The 24,348-nt window shown below is 37.7% G+C and overlaps 1 protein-coding gene across 1 annotated transcript; it reads right to left on the bottom strand.

The window, feature by feature from the left end:
* Positions 1 to 772: 772 nt before the first annotated feature.
* LOC134576743 (free fatty acid receptor 2-like) lies at positions 773 to 23,989 on the bottom strand. The gene is made up of 2 exons (XM_063435457.1): positions 23,822 to 23,989; positions 773 to 1,769 (listed from the first exon to the last, which is right to left on the bottom strand). Exons 1-2 carry the CDS (start codon positions 23,860 to 23,862, stop codon positions 773 to 775), a joined length of 1,038 nt encoding a protein of 345 aa, XP_063291527.1. The 5' UTR covers positions 23,863 to 23,989.
* Between the last annotated feature and the right edge of the window lie 359 nt (positions 23,990 to 24,348).

The raw sequence follows: 24,348 nt of genomic DNA, 5'->3' as shown, positions 1-24,348 counted from the left end.
TAAAGTAACTTTTCCATGTATAATATTATTATATAAACTATAAAGATCTATGCCCCCACTTTATTGAAAGCAGTAAAACATACTTATTTAACACAGCACGAATTTAACATTAAAGCTGTGAAATATCTTTATTCTTAACTTAATATATATATATTTTTTTCACTTTCCGGTTCCTGCTAGGTATATTTATCAAATTATAAATTGTTTGATTTAGCTGCTCAGATTTGATTCTTTTAAAAAAAAAAAAAAAAATGAATTCATATTTCCTTTAAAGCTGTGTTTTCATTTTATTTCCCCCACAGATAACTAATGGTTGTCATGGTTATCCACTAAACCATTTATATTAAGATCAAATTGGTCTAGCTAGAATCAAAGCTTATTTGTAGAATCTTTATAGATCGACTGATTTATAAAACATTTCAGTTCCTTTTAGCTCTCCCTATAGATCTCAATTTAGTGACTAACCCTGCGATGCTCTGTAATAGTTCAATACGTTGCCTTATTTACTATTATAACATTGTTTTGGTCTTGTTTACTGTGATTCATTGAATGTTCATACAAGTAGTAGAAAAATATATTTAAAAAAAATACAAAATAATAAAAATTGCAAACACAAAAAAGTACAGATGTGCTAAGACACTTTCGGACCATAGCAGTTTTAAATGATATTTTTTTGCTAAAAAGAAACAAAATAAATAAAGTCATATACAAACCAAGCAACGAAAAAACAACCCAGTCTCAATAAAGAGAAAACAAATTGTTCAGTGCATTTTCAAGATTCCTTGGCATTTAAAACATCTGAGGATGATTTTTCTGTATTATTTTCATTATAATGGATCTCACAGTCTGGAGAAAAGTCCTTATGACAAAGGAAAAAAACTTGTATTTTCCTCAAGGTTCCCCGTAAGCAGTCAAAAAACATTTTTTGAAATGCAGTTGAAGAAAAATAGAAGACAACTGGATCCAAACTGGCATTAAAAGTGCTGAAAAGCAATGCGTTAACTCTCCACGTTGGGCTCTCATTTTTTATAAATCCAACTATATGGGAGATATTGTATGGAGCAAAACAGATGCAAACATTTATAAGGGTTGCCAAGGCTAAACCAATTGCCCTTTGCTTCCTTTTTCGTTGAATATTGGGCAACTTCATCAGAATCTTGATAAAGTTTATGTAACTATAAAGTGTGATTATGAATGGAATGAAAAATAGGAGCAATCCAAGTTCTAATCGTACCGGTAGTAGAATCTTTAGCTGTTCTTTGGTGAAGTTATCATAGCATGTCGATTGATTGAACTGCTTGTCGTTGTTTGGCAGTGCATACTGGATAATGTAGACAACGCTACAATTAGCACAAGCCAGGAACCAAAACAGGATACTTGCAATCACAGCATACATCGGTTTGCGGTTAAGTTTGTACTTTATTGGAAAAGCCACCCCAAGGTAACGTTCCACACTTACAGCGGTCAGGAATAATGTGCTGATATAGATGCTGCTGTAGTAAAAAAAGCCAGTGATTGGACACAAAAATATGGGCATATCCCAAATCATCCCAGCCGCTGCCTCCCTCATCTTGAAAGGTAGAAACATGATAAGGACAAGGTCCGATATAGTTAAGTTGAGAAGAAGGATGTCTACTGGAGTTTGCTTCTGTCGTACCCTGGTAAAAAAAGTGTAGAATGCCAACAGATTGGAGGGTAATCCTGTAATGAAGGTCACAATGTAGACTGACAAAACAAGGTGACTGTGGCTGCTTGTATCCATCATGCCCCTTAAGTCAGAAAGAATAAAAAAAAAGCAACAACTGGTTAATGCATCAATATAGTATGCCTAAAATATAAGATAATATTAACATTGAAACACATTGTAACATAATTTGGAACCATGAGTGGCTTATGCCTTGAAGTCAAAATAGGTCAAGACCTTATATTCACAATTAATTTAGAATCCTAGAATACTTAGTGCGACTTAAAATTTGCGCTTTTTTTAAATTTTGTCTCCTCGATTAATACATTTTTCACCCTAATTCTTCTTTTTCTTGTCAAACATTCAAGCAATTGTTGTATAACTGTAGAGGATATAAAAAAAAACAAAAAGTCTCTTTGCTTTGTAGCAATATTGGAATTTAGTTGACTTCTACACTGATCAGGCACAACATTAGAACCACCTGCATAATATCATGTAGGTCCCCCTTATAATGCCAAAACTGCTCTGATGCATCGAGACATGAACTCTACATGTCCTGTAGGATCTGGCACCAAGACTTTAGCAGCAGATCCTGTAAGTCCTGCAAAGTGGGTCAGGTTTGCTGTTCCAGCACATCCATTGGATGCTCAATCAGATCAGGTTCTTCAAACCATTCCTGAACAATTTTTGCAGTGTGGTAGGATGGATTATCCAGCTGAAAGAGGCCACTGCCAACAGGGAACACCATTGATATGAAGGGGTGTACTTGGTCTGCAACAATCTCTAAGTAGGTGGTACATGTCAAAGTAACATCCGCATGAATGCCAGGACCCAAGGTTTCCTAGCAGAACATTGTTCAGAGCATAACACTGCCTCTACCAGCCTGCCTTTTCCTATAGTGCATCCTTCTGCTACCTCTTCCTCAGGTAAACAAAGGTTTAAGTAGTGTATGTTTGACTGGAAAGTCCTTATATTTACGCAGCAATAACTTGGAACACATTACATACATATACCTCACAGCATGTAGACAAATTAGGTGAATTAAGTTTATTAAAATAAAAAAAATAAAAACTTTTTTTCAAAAATAATATTATTAAGGTCTCTCTTTAAGTTTGGTTAATTGGTTGATTTTATTAAACCAGACCATCATAATCACATCTACGGAATTGTCAGAAAAACTGTAATATATTAATTATGATTAAAAAATCCTCTGCTTCTTTATGTTCACGACGTGTCCGAACAAATATTAGGCAAAAATGATTCGCAATTACGACTCACCTGAGTAAGGTATACATTTATTCTTTATTAATTAATTAATTTGTGGTCTCATTCATCTTAAAGGACCACTCTAGGCACCCAGACCACTTCAGCTTAATGAAGTGGTCTGGGTGCCAGGTCCTTCTAGGGTTAACCCATTTTTTCATAAACATAGCAGTTTCAGAGAAGCCATCCAATCCGAGTGCTCTGACAGGTAAATTAAGAGACTGACAGGTAAGTCTCTACATTTACCTGTCACAGCACTCTGATTGGTTGGTTTGAAATCCACCAATCAGAGTGCTCTGAGCCTAATTGCAGGGCGGGGGAAGGCTTTTAAAGCCTTCTCCCGCCCTGCAGAGCTCAGTCTGCGCGGAGCCCTCGCCGGGTGAAGAAGTATTTTTTTTTTACGCTGTTTTTTTTTTTTAATTGCGTCGGTTATTATGTTTTTTTTATTTGGCCTTTTTTGGGGGCAGAAAAAAGAAGATTTTAGAAGAAAGAAAACATCAAATGGTAAGTTTTTTTTTTACAGGTAAATGAAGAGACTGACAGGTAAGTCTCTACATTTACCTGTCACAGCCCTCTGATTGGTTGGCTTGAAATCCACCAATCAGAGTGCACTGTGTCATTTTACACAGCGTGGAAAGTTCTTTGAAATTTTCCCACGCTGTGTAATTTGACTCATAACTCTCTGATTGGTTACTTAATCCACCAATCAGAGAGTTATGAGTCAAATTACACAGCGTGGGAAAATTCCAAAGAACTTTCCCATTGTGTGTAAAATGACACAGAGCACTCTGATTGGTGGATTTCAAACCAACCAATCAGAGTGCTGTGACAGGTAAATGTAGAGACTTACCTGTCAGTCTCTTCATTTACCAGTGGGGCTCTGTTATACACTCAGATACATTACTGCTAGTATTATTGCTGTGAAGCTCTGTTATACACTCATACACAGTACTGGGAGTATTATTGCTGTGGGTCTCTGTTATACACTCAGACACATTACTGAGAGTATTATTGCTGTGAAGCTCTGTTATACACTCAGACACATTACTGGGAGCATTATTGCTGTGGGGCTCTGTTATACACTCAGACACATTACTGGGAGTGTTATTGCTGTGGAACTCTGTTATACACTCAGACACATTACTGGGAGTATTATTGCTGTGGGTCTCTGTTATACACTCAGACACATTACTGGGAGTATTATTGCTGTGATCTCTGTTATACACTCAGACACATTACTGGGAGTATTATTGCTGTGGAGCTCTGTTATACACTCAGGCACATTACTGGGAGTATTATTGCTGTGGAGCTCTGTTATACACTCAGACACATTACTGGGAGTATTATTGCTGTGGAGCTCTGTTATACACTCAGACACATTACTGGGAGTATTATTGCTGCGGAGCTCTGTTATACACTCAGACACATTACTGGGAGTATTATTGCTGTGGAGCTCTGTTATACACTCAGACACATTACTGGGAGTATTATTGCTGTGGAGCTCTGTTATACACTCAGACACATTACTGGGAGTATTATTGCTGTGGAGTGCTGTTATACACTCAGACACATTACTGGGAGTGTTATTGCTGTGGAGCTCTGTTATACACTCAGACACATTACTGGGAGTATTATTACTGTGGAGCTCTGTTATACACTCAGACACATTACTGAGAGTATTATTACTGTGGAGCTCTGTTATACACTCAGACACATTACTTGGAGTATTATTGCTGTGGAGTGCTGTTATACACTCAGACACATTACTGGGAGTATTATTGCTGTGGAGCTCTGTTATACACTCAGACACATTACTGGGAGTATTATTTCTGTGGAGCTCTGTTATACAATCAGACACATTACTGGGAGTATTATTGCTGTGGAGTGCTGTTATACACTCAGACACATTACTGGGAGTGTTATTGCTGTGGAGCTCTGTTATACACTCAGACACATTACTGGGAGTATTATTGCTGTGGAGCTCTGTTATACACTCAGACACATTACTGGGAGTATTATTGCTGTGGAGTGCTGTTATACACTCAGACACACCAACAACACGTAGCTCCTAGAAAAGAGGGACATTAGCATATAAAAGAGGGACAGAGGGATTTGGGTCCAAAATAGGGACTGTCCCTTCTAAGTAGGGAAACTTTGGAAGTAAGGATCTCGTTGGTCTCTCGTAGTGCCTCCAGTAAGGATTATGTGTAATACAATAACTTCAGTGAAATGTCTGTTTTGGATTAGTCAATTTGCATGGATTGTTTACTTATAAACACTGATAAGAAATGCATTTTCATATGTTGCTTAGCAATTGGCTAATTCAGACCAGACGCGGCTTTCCTGCTTTTGTCTAACTAATATCCATTGTCTGCCGAAAAAGTCTTTAAGTAGAAACCACATAGCAAAACATCAGGCAGGAGGCTTGGAATAAATGTATCAAAATGTTCTCAAGTGTCTTTTTCTTTTTGGGTGGGGTTTAAAAATATTTGCCGATTTATTAAAGTGTTTTGAAAAGTAGTTTGAGAAATGTGACTTATCTTGTCTGTAAATTCCGATGGTTTCTTGCATCGCTGCCCTTATGTTGCAGTAAGAACATTGAGCGAGTACTCTGAGGATTCCGAGACAATGTAGAAAATAGAATTATTTTCTATTGCAACAATAAAGAATGATTTAGAAGCCACAAAAGTAATAAATAATGAATTAGATTGTCAAAACACGCTTTCAAATGTCAGCAGAGGGCTCTGAGTCCGGGATTTTATCAATCCATCATCTTTAAGAATTTCAAACCAAATTTAGGCTCATTTGGAACCTGTTCCATAGAATCCAGATGTCCAGATTTTGTGACATTTGTGGCATACTATGAACAATATCATGATTTTGCAGTACGAATGGCCCCGTACAGCAGTAAATAGTTTTGTCCCATTCAGTATGGGGCCTTTAAGACTTTAGTTACTTTCCCTGATAGTGTATGAATGAATGCAGGGCTGCAAGGACTGATTTGGTAATTAACAGCGAAGGAGAAGTTATTAAGAATCTGAAGATGATGCTTACGGTACTCTACATTTTTTAAATGTTTAGCATGCTCCTCTTATTCATGTATAGATATCACATTATTTAATAAATCCATTAAACTAAACAGCATTTTTTTTATTTATTGGAAAAATCAGGCTCACTAAAATAGCTATAATCCCATTACTATCCGTCTCTTTTAAATATTCACATGACTCACACTAGTGTCGAGCTCGGTGACACAGATAAGCCTCACATTTAAGTAGTGTTATTGCCGTGGAGCTCTGTGATACATTCATATCAGCTACACATTTCTTTGAAAATTATTGCTGTGGAGCTCTGTGATACATTCATATCAGCTACATATCTCTGTCAGGATAATTTACTAAAGTGACACTACTTTAAAATTTACACTAATTTCAAATTTAAGGCCAAAGTAAACAAGCTGAAAGCGTAAAAGAGAATTTTTTCGTTTAAGCAATTTTAACCTTAAATTCGAAATTCGGTTTGAATTCACTTAGAGTTTTCACTTTAGTAATAATACTGTGTGCGTATTATCTCGGTGGAGCTCTGTGATGTACTCATTCATATTATACTTTATTATGATTTTTACTGTTGCGGAGCTCTGTGACACACTCATGCACGTCCTAAACAAATTCTCTAATTTCAATGTAGGAAAACTCGGAACACAGCTGAAAGGCTTTATCTGGTTAAAAAGAGTTTAAGGCAAAATAGAGAATGTAAAAAAGTAGACACCAATATCCAAAGCAGAGTTTATAAGATATTTAAAATTAGAGATATTCACAATTTGCCTGTTTTGGCTTACATTTTGCAAATCTGGTTTTCATTTCGGTGCAGTTTACTATCTATTAAAAAAAACCATACACATTTATTATACGTTTCTTATTATAGATTCTTAGGGGCTAATTCACCAAGACAGAAAATGTGGGGAGCTGACCAAGGAATTTTACGTTACAATAACAAAATTCGAAAAAAAAACATTTCCAGCTTAATTGTTTTGAGCTCAGGCATTTTGACTTTCAATTAGCAATTAATTAGTCAGTTTTCTTGATTTCCACATTTAGTGAATAAACGCCTGAGTATTACAGGAAAGATAAAGATGCTTATATAAAAGCATATATATGAGTTGACTATCACCTGGTGGCATTTCTAATGTCCTCTCAAATTTGAGATTCCATTAAAGTTCAAGTATGAGAGAGGTGAGACATTATTGTTCATTCTCTGGTGAATCAAAGGGTTAAAAAAATAAGTAACCCACTCCATTAATAAATGACACCTCAATGTTTATCTCCCCCTTTTTGTGGATGGACCTTCCCAGTTGGGTCACTTCCCAAGGGTACTTCAGGAAGCTGACTTGAAGGAACCTTTTCCCTGGGGTCCTACAAGAAGACAGTAAATTCTTGGAAGCCTCAATACTTTCCACAGTGACCCAAGCGCCCCAGGAAATTCCAACCACTGTGGATAAGCACGAATATATATATTTATCACTTTTATTTGGAAGTGGAAGCATTATTCAAGGAATGTTGTTTTTAAAAGCAGAGCTATGGAGTGTGAGAGCTAGATCCTCAAAACATCTCTGTCTATGTCTGTCCTTAGGGTAAATTTATAAAGTCAAGAGGTGAACAGATGAATAGTGGAACTGGGTCATTTTATTCTATAAAATGGACATGGAGATGTCTGTGTTATTTCAGTTTTAGGTCTTCGGTTGTTATTAGATTGCACTTCCTTTAATTTTAAATTATGGGAACTGCTATCTAAAAGCAGATGTAGAGTCAAGGGTGGTCCCTCTGGTTTAGAATAGTTACATTATCACACTCCTTAAGATTTTGGAGGGTGACCTTGGATGTTTCACAGAAGTTTGTCAGCTTCCCACTTCTTTCTACATGAGCCACAAGTTATCAAATACAGAATATAGCTATCTTTAAATACTGAAGGGACACTCCACTGCCCAAATAATAATAAAACATTGCTGTGTAATAGAAATACCTGCAAGGAAAATCATGCATACATTTAAATATGCATTTTTCATTGAGGGTATATCATAAAACAGTTTGCAAAAGCCCTCCCCTTTTAAGCCCTCCCAGACTTTTTCGGCTGCCCAATCATAGACTTCCCAATACAGCTCAAATGAGAAGTCTTTGTAAGTCAGATGCTCTAGAAAATCACTTCAGCTCTACTGAGCTAATCAAATCAGGAAGTAAGTGTAACAAGATTAATTTATGAAAAAGTACTAATTTCTATTGAAATCTGTACTTTTTGTAAAATGAAAAAAAGAGGACATTCTCTTTACACATAAAGCACAGGAATCTAAAGTGCTTTATTGGTCTGGAGTGTCCTTTTAAAGGGACAATATAGGCTCACTGAAATGGTCTGGGTGCAGAGTCCCTGTCCCCCTTAGACCTGCAATGGTAAAACATTACAGTTTTAGAGAAAATGCAATGTTTACATTACAGTACTAAGACTGCCTCTAGTGGGTGTCTACCAGACAGGCGCTAGAGGCACTTCCTGGATTTTAGCAAACTCTAAGTCTCTTAAAAGATGCTGGACTGTCTCAATGCTCTGCACGAGGACATCCAGAGTCAGTGAGGCACTTGCCTCACATGTACATTAGGTCCACTCCATCGCATTGTGTCGGGGGAGGCGTAACATCGACTCAGCACTGAGGGAAATTGAGGTAGGGAGGGATGAGTGACCAGAGGGCACTATAGTGTTAGGAATACAACGTTGTATTCCTCACTATATAGATTCTCTTTAGGGACCAAGGCTGTTTTGAGATATGACACATTAGTGACCACGGCCTTTGTGAAACGTTTGCCATGTGCTCTTTCTACCACAATTTTACCCTTTTTCTTTAAGTGCATTTATACATATTATACATACGTTTTTAACCCTTTAAAGACCAAACTTCTGGAATAAAATGGAATCATGACATGTCACACATGTCATGTGTCCTTAAGGGGTTAAAGTAAAAATAGAACCTTTCTGTTGATATGCTATATTTAAACATAACAAAATATTAAATACAAAAAAGAAAACCTAACAAAATGGAGAACAATAAAATTCAGTTTAATTTAATTTAATTTAATTTCTACATATCAATTGCAACTAAATAAAACTATCTCCAAATAGATTCATTAATTGATCCTGACTTTCCTGTGTCTACATCTCTCCCAGATTGTTAAAAGTTAATAAGAATACTGAATTGTGAAATACTTACCACTCACCAAGCCATTGAGATAACCCAGGGGGTTAATTTACTTGTTCTAGATATTTGTGCACAAGATCTCAGGTCCAAATCCTCTTGGGTTCACTCAGCCGTTCATGCTTGTGAGGTCCATATAATGAGTCCCAAATCTGTTCGGCAATAATAACATCACGTTACTTACTATAAAGCGTTTTAATGCTAAGAAGAACAAAAAGCTCTAAATGCGAACCGGACTGATACAATCATACTAGTAACATAATGCAGGTTAGTAATCTTTTGTGTTGAAGTAGGAATAAATATGGTATCCTGGAATCCATTTTCAGATCTCGCTGAACTTAGTGTTTGATAAACACAGTTATCATAAATAAATGTGTATTCTGGACTGGCAAGATTCCAAGACTGCCACTTTATTTATCTATTTTCTTAAAAAGCCATTTGTGAAAACCAAGCGCAAACCATATTGGATGTATATTCCTATATAACGATCTTTTGCGTGTCTCTAAAAATCCATTGTCTGCGTTATGCCATTCATCTGGAAGATTGAGATACCCAAAATTGATTAACAAGCCATTGTGGAAATGTGTTTTTTTTTTTTTTACATTGTTTTATATTCTTTTTGCATTTTCACTAGTTTGTTTTCCCCAAGCAGTGGTTTGCAGAACGATTATAATAGACACATATTTGGGAATGTTATGCCTTTTACCCAGAACTCATGAAAATTTTTGCCAAGTAGTGATGTCTACAATCTATATTTTTTGCACCCCTCCCTGTTACAGGTGCCTCATCTCAGGTCCCTATTTAGCCTTGTACTGCACAGAGCCTCAGATGGAATTTTTCCCCAAGTAAGTGGGTTAATCTCATAAGAGCAGACATTAGGCTGTTCGAGTAGGACCTGCCAAAGATGGGGTACATTGACGTTGTGGCAGGTTTATGCAATGTATGATCATATAATGTAACTAAATCCCCATTATTTTTTTGCCTAGATTAGGTGTTTTTAGAAAAAACTTTTTAAAAAAAAACTAATAAAATCCATCAACATTGAAGTTGCTGTTTAGTAGATAGGAGAGTGCGCTGGATCTTGTGTATTGTTTATTGTACAATCTTTCTTTGACCGAGTTATTTTAGTAGTCCACTTCCGTACATCGTAGGCAATGCAGACTCTTTGCCGGTATATGTGATCATCGCCAAATCCTGCTCACTGACACAATGGTATCTAAAGGAGAATCATAGGGAAAGAAGCTAATTTGCATTTGGATCTGTCTTGTCTATCCATCCGTTCACCTGTACGTGTGCAAATTATTCATTTCAAAAATGGTTTCTCTTTTGTTTGTTGTGTTTGCTTCTTCCAATCTTCAATATACAATATTTACGACCCTCTTTTTATTTATTTCTTTGTTTGTTTTTTGCTTGAGTAGAACTCTGTATTTTCTGTTCTGATGTTTCTACAGTAATTATGGCTTGAAGGGTTTTTTAAACGAGATAAAGGGAAGATCCCCTTAAAGCGGGTCATTCCAGAACTCTGTTAGTCTAATAAAAAGGTACTGAAGGAACCTGTTATATTTAGTTATTCTAAATTTTTTTTTTATCAGTGTGGTAAAAAAGCTATGTGTTCAATTTCAATAATTATATTTGTTATTTTAATTGGCAGATCACATGCTGCATTGTGGGTGACGTCATCCGTACATTACTCGAAGTAATGCATGATTTGGACAAGATTGTATGCTGTATCCTAACATCAGGGCAGCAGTAGGGCATGTCCTTGTCTGCTTGAGTGTAGTGGGAGTTATGCTCCCAGGACGCAGCTGCTGTCAGGGTCTGCTGAAGGGAGCACTTTATCACAACTCCCAACATTTCAAATGAACTAAGAAGGACACTTACATTTTTAGGGGTGTGAGTGAGGGTGTGGCCAGAGGCGGGGCTGCGCTGATACATTTTAGGTGTTTTAAAAAAACAAAAACTAATTTTGCAACTAAAATGTAATCTAGAACAAGAACTATTTATCTTATTTATACAGACTGATTCCAAGACATATTTATTGTGGTTTAAAGACACATTACTGGGAGTATTATTGCTGTGGAGCTCTGTTATACACTCAGACACAATACGAGGGAGTATTATTGCTGTGGAGCTCTGTTATACACTCAGACACATTACTGGGAGTATTATTGCTGTGGGGCTCTGTTATACACTCAGACACATTACTGGGAGTATTATTGCTGTGGAGCTCTGTTATACACAGACACATTACTGGGAGTATTATTGCTGTGGAGCTCTGTTATACACTCAGACACATTACTGGGAGTATTATTGCTGTGGAGTTCCGTTATACACTCAGACACATTACTGGGAGTATTATTGCTGTGGAGCTCTGTTATACACTCAGACATATTACTGGGAGTATTATCGATGTGGAGCTCTGTTATACACTCAGACACATTACTGGGAGTATTATTGCTGTGGAGCTCTGTTATACACTCAGACACATTACTGGGAGTATTATTGCTGTGGAGCTCTGTTATACACTCAGGCACATTACTGGGAGTATTATTGCTGTGGAGCTCTGTTATACACTCAGACACATTACTGGGAGCATTATTGCTGTGGAGCTCTGTTATACACTCAGACACATTACTGGGAGTATTATTGCTGTGGAGCTCTGTTATACACTCAGACACAATACGAGGGAGTATTATTGCCGTGGAGCTCTGTTATACACTCAGACACATTACTGGGAGTATTATTGCTGTGGAGCTCTGTTATACACAGACACATTACTGGGAGTATTATTGCTGTGGAGCTCTGTTATACACAGACACATTACTGGGAGTATTATTGCTGTGGAGTTCCGTTATACACTCAGACACATTACTGGGAGTATTATTGCTGTGGAGCTCTGTTATACACAGACACATTACTGGGAGTATTATTGCTGTGGAGTTCCGTTATACACTCAGACACATTACTGGGAGTATTATTGCTGTGGAGCTCTGTTATACACTCAGGCACATTACTGGGAGTATTATTGCTGTGGAGCTCTGTTATACACTCCGACACATTACTGGGAGCATTATTGCTGTGGAGCTCTGTTATACACTCAGACACATTACTGGGAGTATTATTGCTGTGGAGCTCTGTTATACACGCAGACACATTACTGGGAGTATTATTGCTGTGGAGCTCTGTTATACACGCAGACACATTACTGGGAGTATTATTGCTGGGGAGCTCTGTTATACACTATTGCTGTGGAGCTCTGTTATACACAGCAATGTTATACACATTACTGGGAGTGTTATTGCTGTGGGGCTCTGTTATACACTCAGACACATTACTGGGAGTATTATTGCTGTGGAGCTCTGTTATACACTCAGACACATTACTGGGAGTATTATTGCTCTGGAGCTCTGTTATACACGCAGACACATTACTGGGAGTATTATTGCTGTGGAGCTCTGTTATACACGCAGACACATTACTGGGAGTATTATTGCTGGGGAGCTCTGTTATACACTATTGCTGTGGAGCTCTGTTATACACAGCAATGTTATACACATTACTGGGAGTATTATTACTGTGGAGCTCTGTTATACACTCGGACACATTACTGGGAGTATTATTGCTGTGGAGCTCTGTTATACACTCAGACACATTACTGGGAGTATTATTGCTGTGGAGCTCTGTTATACACTCAGACACATTACTGGGAGTATTATTGCTGTGGAGCTCTGTTATACACTCAGACACATTACTGGGAGTATTATTGCTGTGGAGCTCTGTTATACACTCAGGCACATTACTGGGAGTATTATTGCTGTGGAGCTCTGTTATACACTCAGACACATTACTGGGAGCATTATTGCTGTGGAGCTCTGTTATACACTCAGACACATTACTGGGAGTATTATTGCTGTGGAGCTCTGTTATACACTCAGACACAATACGAGGGAGTATTATTGCTGTGGAGCTCTGTTATACACTCAGACACATTACTGGGAGTATTATTGCTGTGGAGCTCTGTTATACACAGACACATTACTGGGAGTATTATTGCTGTGGAGCTCTGTTATACACAGACACATTACTGGGAGTATTATTGCTGTGGAGTTCCGTTATACACTCAGACACATTACTGGGAGTATTATTGCTGTGGAGCTCTGTTATACACTCAGGCACATTACTGGGAGTATTATTGCTGTGGAGCTCTGTTATACACTCCGACACATTACTGGGAGCATTATTGCTGTGGAGCTCTGTTATACACTCAGACACATTACTCGGAGTATTATTGCTGTGGAGCTCTGTTATACACGCAGACACATTACTGGGAGTATTATTGCTGTGGAGCTCTGTTATACACGCAGACACATTACTGGGAGTATTATTGCTGGGGAGCTCTGTTATACACTATTGCTGTGGAGCTCTGTTATACACAGCAATGTTATACACATTACTGGGAGTGTTATTGCTGTGGGGCTCTGTTATACACTCAGACACATTACTGGGAGTATTATTGCTGTGGGGCTCTGTTATACACTCAGACACATTACTGGGAGTATTATTGATGTGGAGCTCTGTCATACACTCAGACACATTACTGGGAGTAGTATTGATGTGGAGCTCTGTCATACACTCAGACACATTACTGGGAGTATTATTGCTGTGGAGCTCTGTTATACACTCAGACACATTACTGGGAGTATTATTGCTGTGGAGCTCTGTTTTACACTCAGACACATTACTGGGAGTATTATTGCTGTGGAGCCCTGTTAAACACTCAGACACATTACTGTGAGTATTATTACTGTGGAGCTCTGTTATACACGCAGACACATTACTGGGAGTATTATTGCTGTGGAGCTCTGTTATACACGCAGACACATTACTGGGAGTATTATTGCTGTGGAGCTCTGTTATACACTCAGACACATTACTGGGAGTATTATTGCTGTGGGGCTCTGGTATACACTCAGACACATTACTGGGAGTATTATTGCTGTGGAGCTCTGTTATACACTCAGACACATTACTGGGAGTATTATTGCTGTGGAGCTCTGTTTTACACTCAGACACATTACTGGGAGTATTATTGCTGTGGGGCTCTGGTATACACTCAGACACATTACTGGGAGTATTATTGCTGTCGAGCTCTGTGATACACTCAAACACACTAACAGTAGGGAGCTCCTCGAAAAGAGGGACATTAAGAATGAAAGAGAGACAGAAGGATTTGTGCCCAACATAGGGACTGTCTCTTCTAAATAGAGACACTGTGCTTTAATGTTTGGTATGATTTAGTGTTTAACTTAGAAACTGGTAACTTTATACAATGTGGAAAGAAGCACTGGGAAGCTTTGCAGCGAGCCCTGTGATGCAATTTTTTTATAGCTAATTTTTACCACAGGCTTATAAACATAGAGATTATTTTCTACATATTGTATGCCTAAAAATCTACAATTACTTGATTTAAAAAATATCTTGGCCTTGTGACCTGTCTTTTTAATTGTCCCGAGACATGCAATTTTTTATTTTATTTTTTTTTCTCTGGTAAAATCAAATATTATTTGTGGGCAAATAGTAGAGTCAACAGTAGTATGATAACACAGTACACCTTGTATCAACCCTTAACTAGGTCTGTTTGCTGATAACCTGCTACAATCTGTTTCTCGGGAATATAAGGGTTATTTTAACAAGGACTCTCCATAAAACTGGCTTATTGACACAGCTGTTGTTCCTTAGAAATACATCTAGATGGGAAAACATAAAATCTAAGAGTAGCATTGTCTGCCTTAAGGATGTAGGTTAAAAAAGGGGAAAACAATTAATGTTTTATTGATTTTGATGTACCGACACAACGCAAAATGTCCCTATTCGTGACCTTATAAATATTTCACATCAGGACTACGACTGTGACTTCCTGGATGCGCAATGATGATAACTAACATTAATATTGTACCAATAGAATACCATTTACTGCTATAAAAGGTATTCTTGAAAAAAAAGTATGTACTCGTGCCATTTTACACATAGTAGGCTTGACTGGCACTGGAAGTTATCTGCCGATAAGCTCATCAGGTTTATGCTATCGTCGACATACGTAGTTTACACGTGTCCCGATTTCATCTGGACAGTCCCATTTGTGGTCTCCTGTACCAGCAAACATGGACTTACGTATGTAGGTCAAGACTAGTGTATACAATAAGCAGGGTAGAGTCATGCCTCACACAACAATTCTTGAGGTGCAATTCATCTTTCTTTTGTACACAGTGGAGTCTAAGCACTAAAAGTGAGCTGTGGTGAATTGAAAGCCATATTTTAAAATGTGGGCCAGGTTGACCATGTTTGAAAAAAGTTTTTTTTAATTTTACTTTCAATCCTCTGTTGACCCAAGAGCATCTATTTGTCAACATATGTCAATGTTTGCCAGCGGACAGCAGTAACATTTTAGAATTTTTTTTAAAAAATATTACACAATTGTAATGAGAAAAGTGTAAACTCAACCAAAGTTATTCAGAATTAATAAGGAACCTGGATTCAGAATAACGTCTCTAAATTACGTGAATAAGTAAATTCATAAAATATTCATAAATCTTCACTGGTGCAATTTTTTTGGGTAGCAAAACCCGACTGGCTGTTAAATAAGATTAATTTTACACAAATCCCAGTGTAATTAACAACAATCACAATGTTTTGAAGAACATAACTCTTAAGGTTTCAAATGATCCAAAAGAAACATTGTAGTTTAGAGAGAATATCTTAGAGTTCTGGCTGTGAACTGGGGCATTACCAATAATATTTAAAGGAACACTATAGTCACCTAAATGACTTTAGCTAAATAAAGCAGTTTTAGTGTATAGATCATTCCCCTGCAATTTCACTGCTCAATTCCCTGTAATTTAGGAGTTAAATCACTTTGTTTCTGTTTATGCAGCCCTAGCCACACCTCCCCTGGCTATGATTGACAGAGCCTGCATGGAAAAAAAAACTGGTTTCACTTTCAAACAGATGTAATTTACCTTAAATAATTGTATCTCAATCTCTAAATTGAACGTTAATCACATACAGGAGGCTCTTGCAGGGTCTAGCAAGCTATTAACATAGCAGGGGATAAGAAAATCTTAATTAAACAGAACTTGCAATAAACAAAGCCTAAATAGGGCTCTCTTTACAGGAAGTGTTTATGGAAGGCTGTGCAAGTCACATGCAGGGAGGTGTGACTAGGGTTCATAAACAAAGGGATTTAACTCCTAAATGGCAGAGTATTGAGCAGTGAGGCTGCAGGGGCATAATCTATACACCAAAACTGCTTCATTAAGCTAAAGTTGTTCAGGTGACTATAGTGTCCCTTTAATAGTAGTTCTTCATAGCTTCTTATGCTATTTAGTCAATAAAATAAGGAATTATTGTAAAACTCATAAAGATGTTGTAACATTTAGGTGGTAATTTTCTCTGGGTGCACACTCTAATGTAGGTTTCGATTTATTATTTTTGATAAACTTATATAATATATTTTTCAAAATATTAAAATATCAAAACATTATATCACATATGAAATATATTAATATATAAAAAATACACACATTTTTAAACAATATGTAAAAAAAAAATAATTAAATAATTTTAAAAGCATATCCAAAAATATAGAATCTGGGCAGTAATGTTTTATGTAAGCCTGCGATATAATAACAGATTAGCTTTGAGTACACATTATTCTGTGCTTTATTGCTGCAGATATCTACGATACACTTAATACACAACACACAACAGCTTGTGCTTTATTGTTGTGGTCTTTGGTCTTTGAGAAACTCATGTCTAGCAAATTGTTAAAATTGATGACATTGATGTGGAGTTCAGAGATACACATGTACACACTGCAAATTAATTTGTGTTTTATTGCAGTCGAGCCATTTAATACAGTCATTTACAAAACAGATTATTAACTGTAAAGTTCTGTTTTGTTTTTGGTTTGCATATTACACAATAATGTTAGTTTTATTGTTATGGAGATTGGTGCTATATTCATAAAAAGCTCACATTACAATGATTTTATTACTGAGTAGCTGTATGATGCTTTGATAAACAATGGGTGTTGCTGTGAGTTTTATTGTTGAAGAGCTCTGTAATACACAGATAGATTTTGGACAGTACTACGTATGTTATTACTATTTCCTTTTACACTGCCCTCCGGCATCCTACCTTGCCGTACAACGACGTTGGGTTGGTGTACGCCTGCTTCACATGTGTAAGTTGTGAAAAGATCCAATATTGGAGAGGTTTTTTAGGAACAACTTTTTCTTTATTCATGGTTTTTAAAATAAGATAACTAGATATTTTTAAAACCTGGAATAATGGAATATATATATATATATATATATATATATATATATATATATATATATATATATATATATAGAAAGAGATTTGGGGTGTTTTTTGGGGGTATTATTGCAGAATTATATATTTTTTAAAGCCTGGCATTTCCTGGATTAGTGAAGAACTCTGCCTGTTGTGGTTTCCTTTTGGTATCCGATATCACTTTATATTCCATTTGTGTTTCTTGGTATCTTGGTTTTGGCTTGTCTTGACCATGCACGCTTCTGTTGTCCCCAACCTTGGCTAGTTTATCCATTCTTTATACCTTTGTTTTCCTGACCTCTGGCTTGTCTATCATACTTATGGTATTTAGGCTGTCAGCTTATTCTACTTATGTTAAGCCTGGTCAACCCTACGACCGGTAACACGTTCTCTCCCTATCCTATGCGTTTTAGGGCTGAGATAAGTTCTGAGTGTTGGGGTTTGGTCTACCCTGACACCTTTTTTCTCTTAACCAAGACTTGTCAGGGTAACAACTGGAAAAAAAAAGTGTTAGGGAATTTTTCCTATTCGTCTGTTTTTGGCCAAAAAAATGTGAAGTGTGATAAGTAAGGTGAGGGACTTACTTTCAGCAGCGGCAAAAAGATAAGTAATAGTTCTGTGAAAAGTACTCTGTGTTTTAAGCAATCAATACATTCTTCATATAAAATAATTAACTTTGTTTCATATATATGTATATTCATATAAATGTAGTTCTATATCAGTTCTAGAGCTGATTTGCAGGAATTACTTCTTGTTGATTCTTAAAATGAGAGGATCCCTTGAAAAGTACAAGAGACTCAGGATCCACCATTGAATGTAAAATCTCAGGGGCAGTTGCTCTGTTTTTTTTTTTTTTTTTTTTTTGTGGCTTACCCTGCTCACTGTCAAATTATTGAGGACAGATAAAGAACAAAACATGTTAAATTGGAACATAGTCACATGGTCCCATACTAGCAGAAGAAGCATGTACAGCCCACTTTCTGCCTGATTTGCATACTCCCTAACATCAGCATCCCGATGGTGAGGAAGGTAGACGTGGCCAGGCCAGTTGTACAAATCACATAATTTGGACCACCCACAAAGCATATGCAGGCCAGCCTGGTGTGAATGCATGTGAGGCTGACTGCCAATCATGCAGGCTGGTCAACTAAGCAAGGACCACCCAGAGGACACTGTTTCAATGCTCTTTGCATGGTCCTAGTGCCCTGGGCAAAGTTTGAGTATGTCTAATAATGGGCTTGTGCTACACTTTCTTGGGACAGTTCCTGTTGGCTCCTAGAGGCAGGGTGCCAGGGAAGAAAGTCAGGGCAGCAGAACATGACCCTAAAATAGGGACCATCTTCCCGAAATCATAGAGAGGCCTAACTTTAAGAACCTCAATTCCTTTGTACATACATACACATCACTATGCACCAAGACCAACACACGCATATATACACATAGCATTGCTTACAAATACAAAGACACACACACAGAACTGTAAATATACTCACATATATGCACAGCACTGTAAACAAGCACACACACAAACACATGTATATACAGTACAGATATGTAAACACATAAACACATCTATATACACAGCAATGCATACAAACAAATACACACACACACACAATGATATAAACAAACTCACATACAAAAATAGTATTTACATGTCCACAAATAAGGTCCTTGAAACACATATACAACACATATACAATACTGCACATGCATATTCACAAACTCAGGATCCCCCCAAGTACTAGCTTCACTGGTACGTGGAAGTTGGGACTCTTGGGGAATTCATACTACCAAAGATCCAGTTACACTATACCCTTTTTAGATATTCACTTTGAGGATTTAAACTACTGTACCCCAACCTCAATGCTGTCCATCCCATCCAATTACCCAATTCCACAAAGGTTCTCCCAACCATCTCTGTAATACAAGTCAACCCATTGAGGACCCTTGAATCTCAGGGATCTGGGGCACCTGTAACCCTTTCCACCATATTTACCTTCTACCTTCCTGTAGCTCTTCCATTCAGCTAAACCAACTCCCTGGACATACTTTGTTTATTATACCTCGACCTTAATTTATTTATGGCTTTCTTGCACCCCATGTTTTGATTGTATCAGTGAAGAAGCAGGAGACTAAACTATTTGAATCATGAATATTCCCACACGAGAAGCAGGAACTGGCCTGACATTTAGCTTCTAACATTCCAAAAGTTTACAAAAGTTCTCAAGTGTCTCTGGAGTAGCCCTTCTTGATCCAAAGAGACATCTAAGTGGCTGTTAAGTAAAGCCAGTTTATAAACATGTTTTTACTGCCGCAGCCTTTGTTTATAGCCAAGAGATACATTTGGAGGATGTCGCCTACTTCTTTTTACACTGTTTTCCTAAAAATAAAGTCACTGTTAAAACAAAGAGCATTTAAAAAATTAATAATATCAACATTTTAGAAATATTTATATTTAGTAATGAATATTCAAGCTGTGGAATATTGTATTGTTCCTTAATCTTTCATTATTTCCTCCCAGAATAAAGCCATGTTATTTTTTGTTTTAGTTTCTTTACAGAATATGCTGGCACTTTATATACAGAATATGTTTTCATTACTGGGGTTAAATACATAATAATATGTATAAAATATATAAAGTCTGAGAAAAAGTGCTCATATTAAAAAGTTACAATATATCTGCTCATTACGTCTCTTCTTCATCGGGTGAGTCTTTTTGAAGATATGATGATCACCACTAATGATGATTTCATCTCCACTGCCAACCCATTCAGAGCCAGCCTTGCTGTAAGACCTCTCGGGCTCATGAGGAGATCAAAGATCTCCCTCACCGGACCACTGACACTTAGTTCCAGCAGAGGGAGGGAAGGGCCTGAGAGGCTCTGTGTTTCTCCCGCGAGCAGGCGAGCAGGCTGGTCGGAGCGTTTCCACGCATTACCTTAGCAACGCTCCGATACAGTGCTGTGCTTGCAGGAGGTCAGGAGAGTCAGCCTGCAGCCAGAGGAGCTGCAGGCTAAAGTGAACATGCCACCACTGGACCACCAGGGATTGCAGCATTATGTCCCTGATAAAAGGTAAGAAGAAGGGAGGAGGAGACATCAAGATAGATTTTCACATCTCACCCACCTACGCACAGCATAGACCCCCACACACAGACTGCCCCCTCTCACACTAACACACACACACAAACACACAGACTGTCCCCACACTCATACACACACACACACTGCCCCCCCCACACACTCCACCCTTCACACATATACAGCAACTCTCATACACACATCACCTCTCACACACACACTGCACTCCTCACATACACACTGCCCCCTCACACACACTGCACCCCTCACATACACACTGTCCCCTCACACACACACACACTGCCCCTGTGGCGAAACCGACCTCGCCACGTGTCCTTGGAGGGGGCTGCTTGCCCGCCTCTTGCCTTCTGACTATGGCCCGAGAAGATGTGGCCCTTTAATTACAAGATTTGGGCATTATTCTTCCTCCCCATCTTGTGGTAAGTTCCTGTGGGCTTTGAATTGGGTTGGGGTGTCCCTTGATCCGCTGTTATTAAGGGAAATTTTCGCTCACATGCACAGAGCTCCACAGACATGTGACCGCTCACGTTGGTACCTAGCTCTGCCCCCCTCAACACTGGCAATTTACACATCAGTCCTGCCTCTGATGAGCGGCTATTTCTCTTGAGTATCTTGACCCCTTCTTCATAGATTGTAAGCTTGTTTGGTCAGGGTCTTCTTCACCACATCTCTGTTATATTCTGTATGTCAATTACTTGTCAGATATGCCCATTCTATAATAGTAAAGCCCTGCAGAATATGTTGGCAATACATGCATTTTAATAATAATAATAATGAATTTAAAAAAACTGTGCTTTTTATCCTCTGGTCTAATCTAACTTTGATATCTCCAAGTCTGTTTTTTAGATTTTGGAATGTACTTAAACTCAACAGACTAATATATCTTCCCCAAAAAAGACCACATTTCATGATCACGATGGACGTGCTGGTCATTATGTATGTCACCTTCCAAACCTGCTGTCAACGTCCGTCTCTACACAGCTGGAATAATTTTAAAACAATCCAAACCACGTTCTCCCACGCTCTGCTCATCCTATCACAATCTCTCCTCCTTCTGCTTGACAGCAAAGCACTTACAGTTAATGTTTCAAAAAAGCATTAATTCTCCAAAGCCCAGACACTGCACTGATATTTATCGTAACAGTGTTTTCTTGCAGTAGAAATTTATTGCACATATTGTCATACTAATAACTTATGCATGGTAATGATTACAAAACTCGTGCCAAAGATATAATCAGCATAACGTTTAGTATAAAGATTAAACTTCCCTTGATGGGTTTTATCTATACCACCCCATCATTAACCACCCTTTCTCTAATTAACCCTTTCTCTCCTAATCTAGTGTACTATACACTGGCTAATTCACATTTTATATTGCCAAACATTTAAGGTGACATATTTCGTCACCCTGTTTCTGTACTGATATATTGCATGTTGGGTATTTTATAATCGCTAAAACATTTTCCCAATTTCACAACTTTAGCCAGGGCCTGGCCACCATATTAAACAGCTTAATCTCAGTGGAGCTCCTGTACCCCAAATAGTTTTTTTGGACAAACAGACGGTTCAGAAGACACAATTGCTTAGAACCCACTTTTGAGCACAGTGAAAGGGCTTGCTCTATACTACACATTTGAGGTTAGATACCTCTATGGCTTGCTTGGCATTCCAAGACCTTGGAGAATGATTATCCACTACACAGTGATATTAATGATGCCTTCTATGCTTGCGGTATTGACCCATTGTTGTTATACTAATATTTACCTTTTTATCGCATCCTTTCTTTGCATCATTAAAAACAACAGCATGACAAACATACAGAGATAGATAGATAGATAGATAGATAGATAGATTGGTAGGCAGCCAGATAGACAGACAGACAGACATACAGAGTGTGACAGATATAGATAGATGGGTAGATGGATAGATGGATATATGGATAGATGTATAGATGGATGGATAGATGGATAGATGGATAGATGGATAGATTGATAGATTGATAGATAGGTAGATAGATGGATAGATTGATAGGCAGACAGATAGGTAGACAGACAGACAGACAACGTATTGTGACTACTGCAAGTCTACTAACTTGCTTGGTGTCCATCACTAAGATGTATAGATGAAACATTAACATATGGTAGATAAATCAATTAGATTTTGTCATGCTCATATATATATGTATGTCCATGAATATGCATCGTTCCACCCTGCAACTCTTCAATTTTGTATTTCAAATGCTTTAGTAAAGTTACACAATGGCATTGCTGTATTCTTGGTCACACAAGGGAGATCTCCTTTCTACTAATCATACAGATATAGTTAATATAGCTTTTCTTGAATTATGTTCCTGTTAGAATGTAGCATTTAATTATTTTCTAATGTTGAAGACACCAGGGATACTGGTAGGTTTGAGAAACTCCTGAGGCTTGAGCCCAAAGGAAAAAGTAATGACCACCACCACTACATTAACATGTCATGACATTCCCCAACCTTTTCATGTCATGCCCCATCCTCTCAACCCGAGAACATCAAAAAGAAGAGCAACTGATGCTCTCCAGGATCTTAATAAATTCTGTCCCCCAACACCCTCGGCTGGTATTCAATTGGAGACTCCCACCTCCTCTCAAGTGTCCTGCTGAAGCACCATACTACGGATCTTTGTTTTTATAGCATGGAGCTGCTTTCAGGAGTGCTTGATTGATATAGAATTAAAAATATCGTCCTACCCTCTCCACCAAGTATTGAGATATGAGGCTAAAGAGCTCCACAACTGGGGCTTGTGCCCTCAAAGTCCCCCCCAGCAACACCTATGGCAAAAATTGGTTACTAAACAAGCTCTGGGCAGAGTGTTATTATAATAACAGTTATTACAGACCCCAGATGCTATAAATAAAATACAATTAGGGCTTACGTGAAGTTTGTAAAATGATTTTAGAAAGTGTTAAGTGAGCGATAGGTCCAAATGTTTACTGGGACAAACACAATTATATGCAAAAACATATTTGATATTTTGAAATGTTACATGACACATGTGATGTATTTTTTTGGACAGAGATATGATTATGGATGGATGGAGGTGATATGCTCAGGAAAATACAATTAAACATCTGCAACAGGAAATATTGTATGACAAAATTAAAAAGCATTAACAAAATGTACACACATCATATAACATACCCAGAAGCCTCAGACAAAGATATTTGGGAAGAATCCTTCATTGTCAGACATCCCTTCGAGTGCTAGAGAAATTCCAGGAGTGTAACAGATGTGAATCCAGATGTGACTCATCCGTTACATAGTGACCTGTGTCCTGCTGATGTGCCCCGGGTAGAAGAATGTTGGTAAAAGGAAAGAGTTCTAAAAAAAAAATCTTTATTTTAATTTGAGGCAAAAATATTTTATTTAAAGAGCCTTTTGGAACTGAAGGATAGTTGATTCATTGTAACACATCAAGGAAATGCATTCAGTTTGTCCATTGAAGGGAGGTTCATTAGAACACAGCAGGCGGCGCTGACTCTCTCAGAGCTCTACCGTCTCTCAGCTGCTTAAGTAAACTTGCAAAAGAGCAGAACACGTGATTTCCAGAGAACACAGCAGATAATAACCACACACACTCCAGACAAAAAAAAAATATCATAGCAAAAAAAAAAAAGAATAAAATAGATAAAGCAAATCAAACTAATTAAACCATGTGTTTGTCTTTG

This window comes from Pelobates fuscus, chromosome 11 (assembly GCF_036172605.1).
Source record: "Pelobates fuscus isolate aPelFus1 chromosome 11, aPelFus1.pri, whole genome shotgun sequence".
Classification (NCBI taxonomy): domain Eukaryota; kingdom Metazoa; phylum Chordata; class Amphibia; order Anura; family Pelobatidae; genus Pelobates; species Pelobates fuscus.
This window is presented reverse-complemented; position numbering and strand designations above follow the sequence as displayed.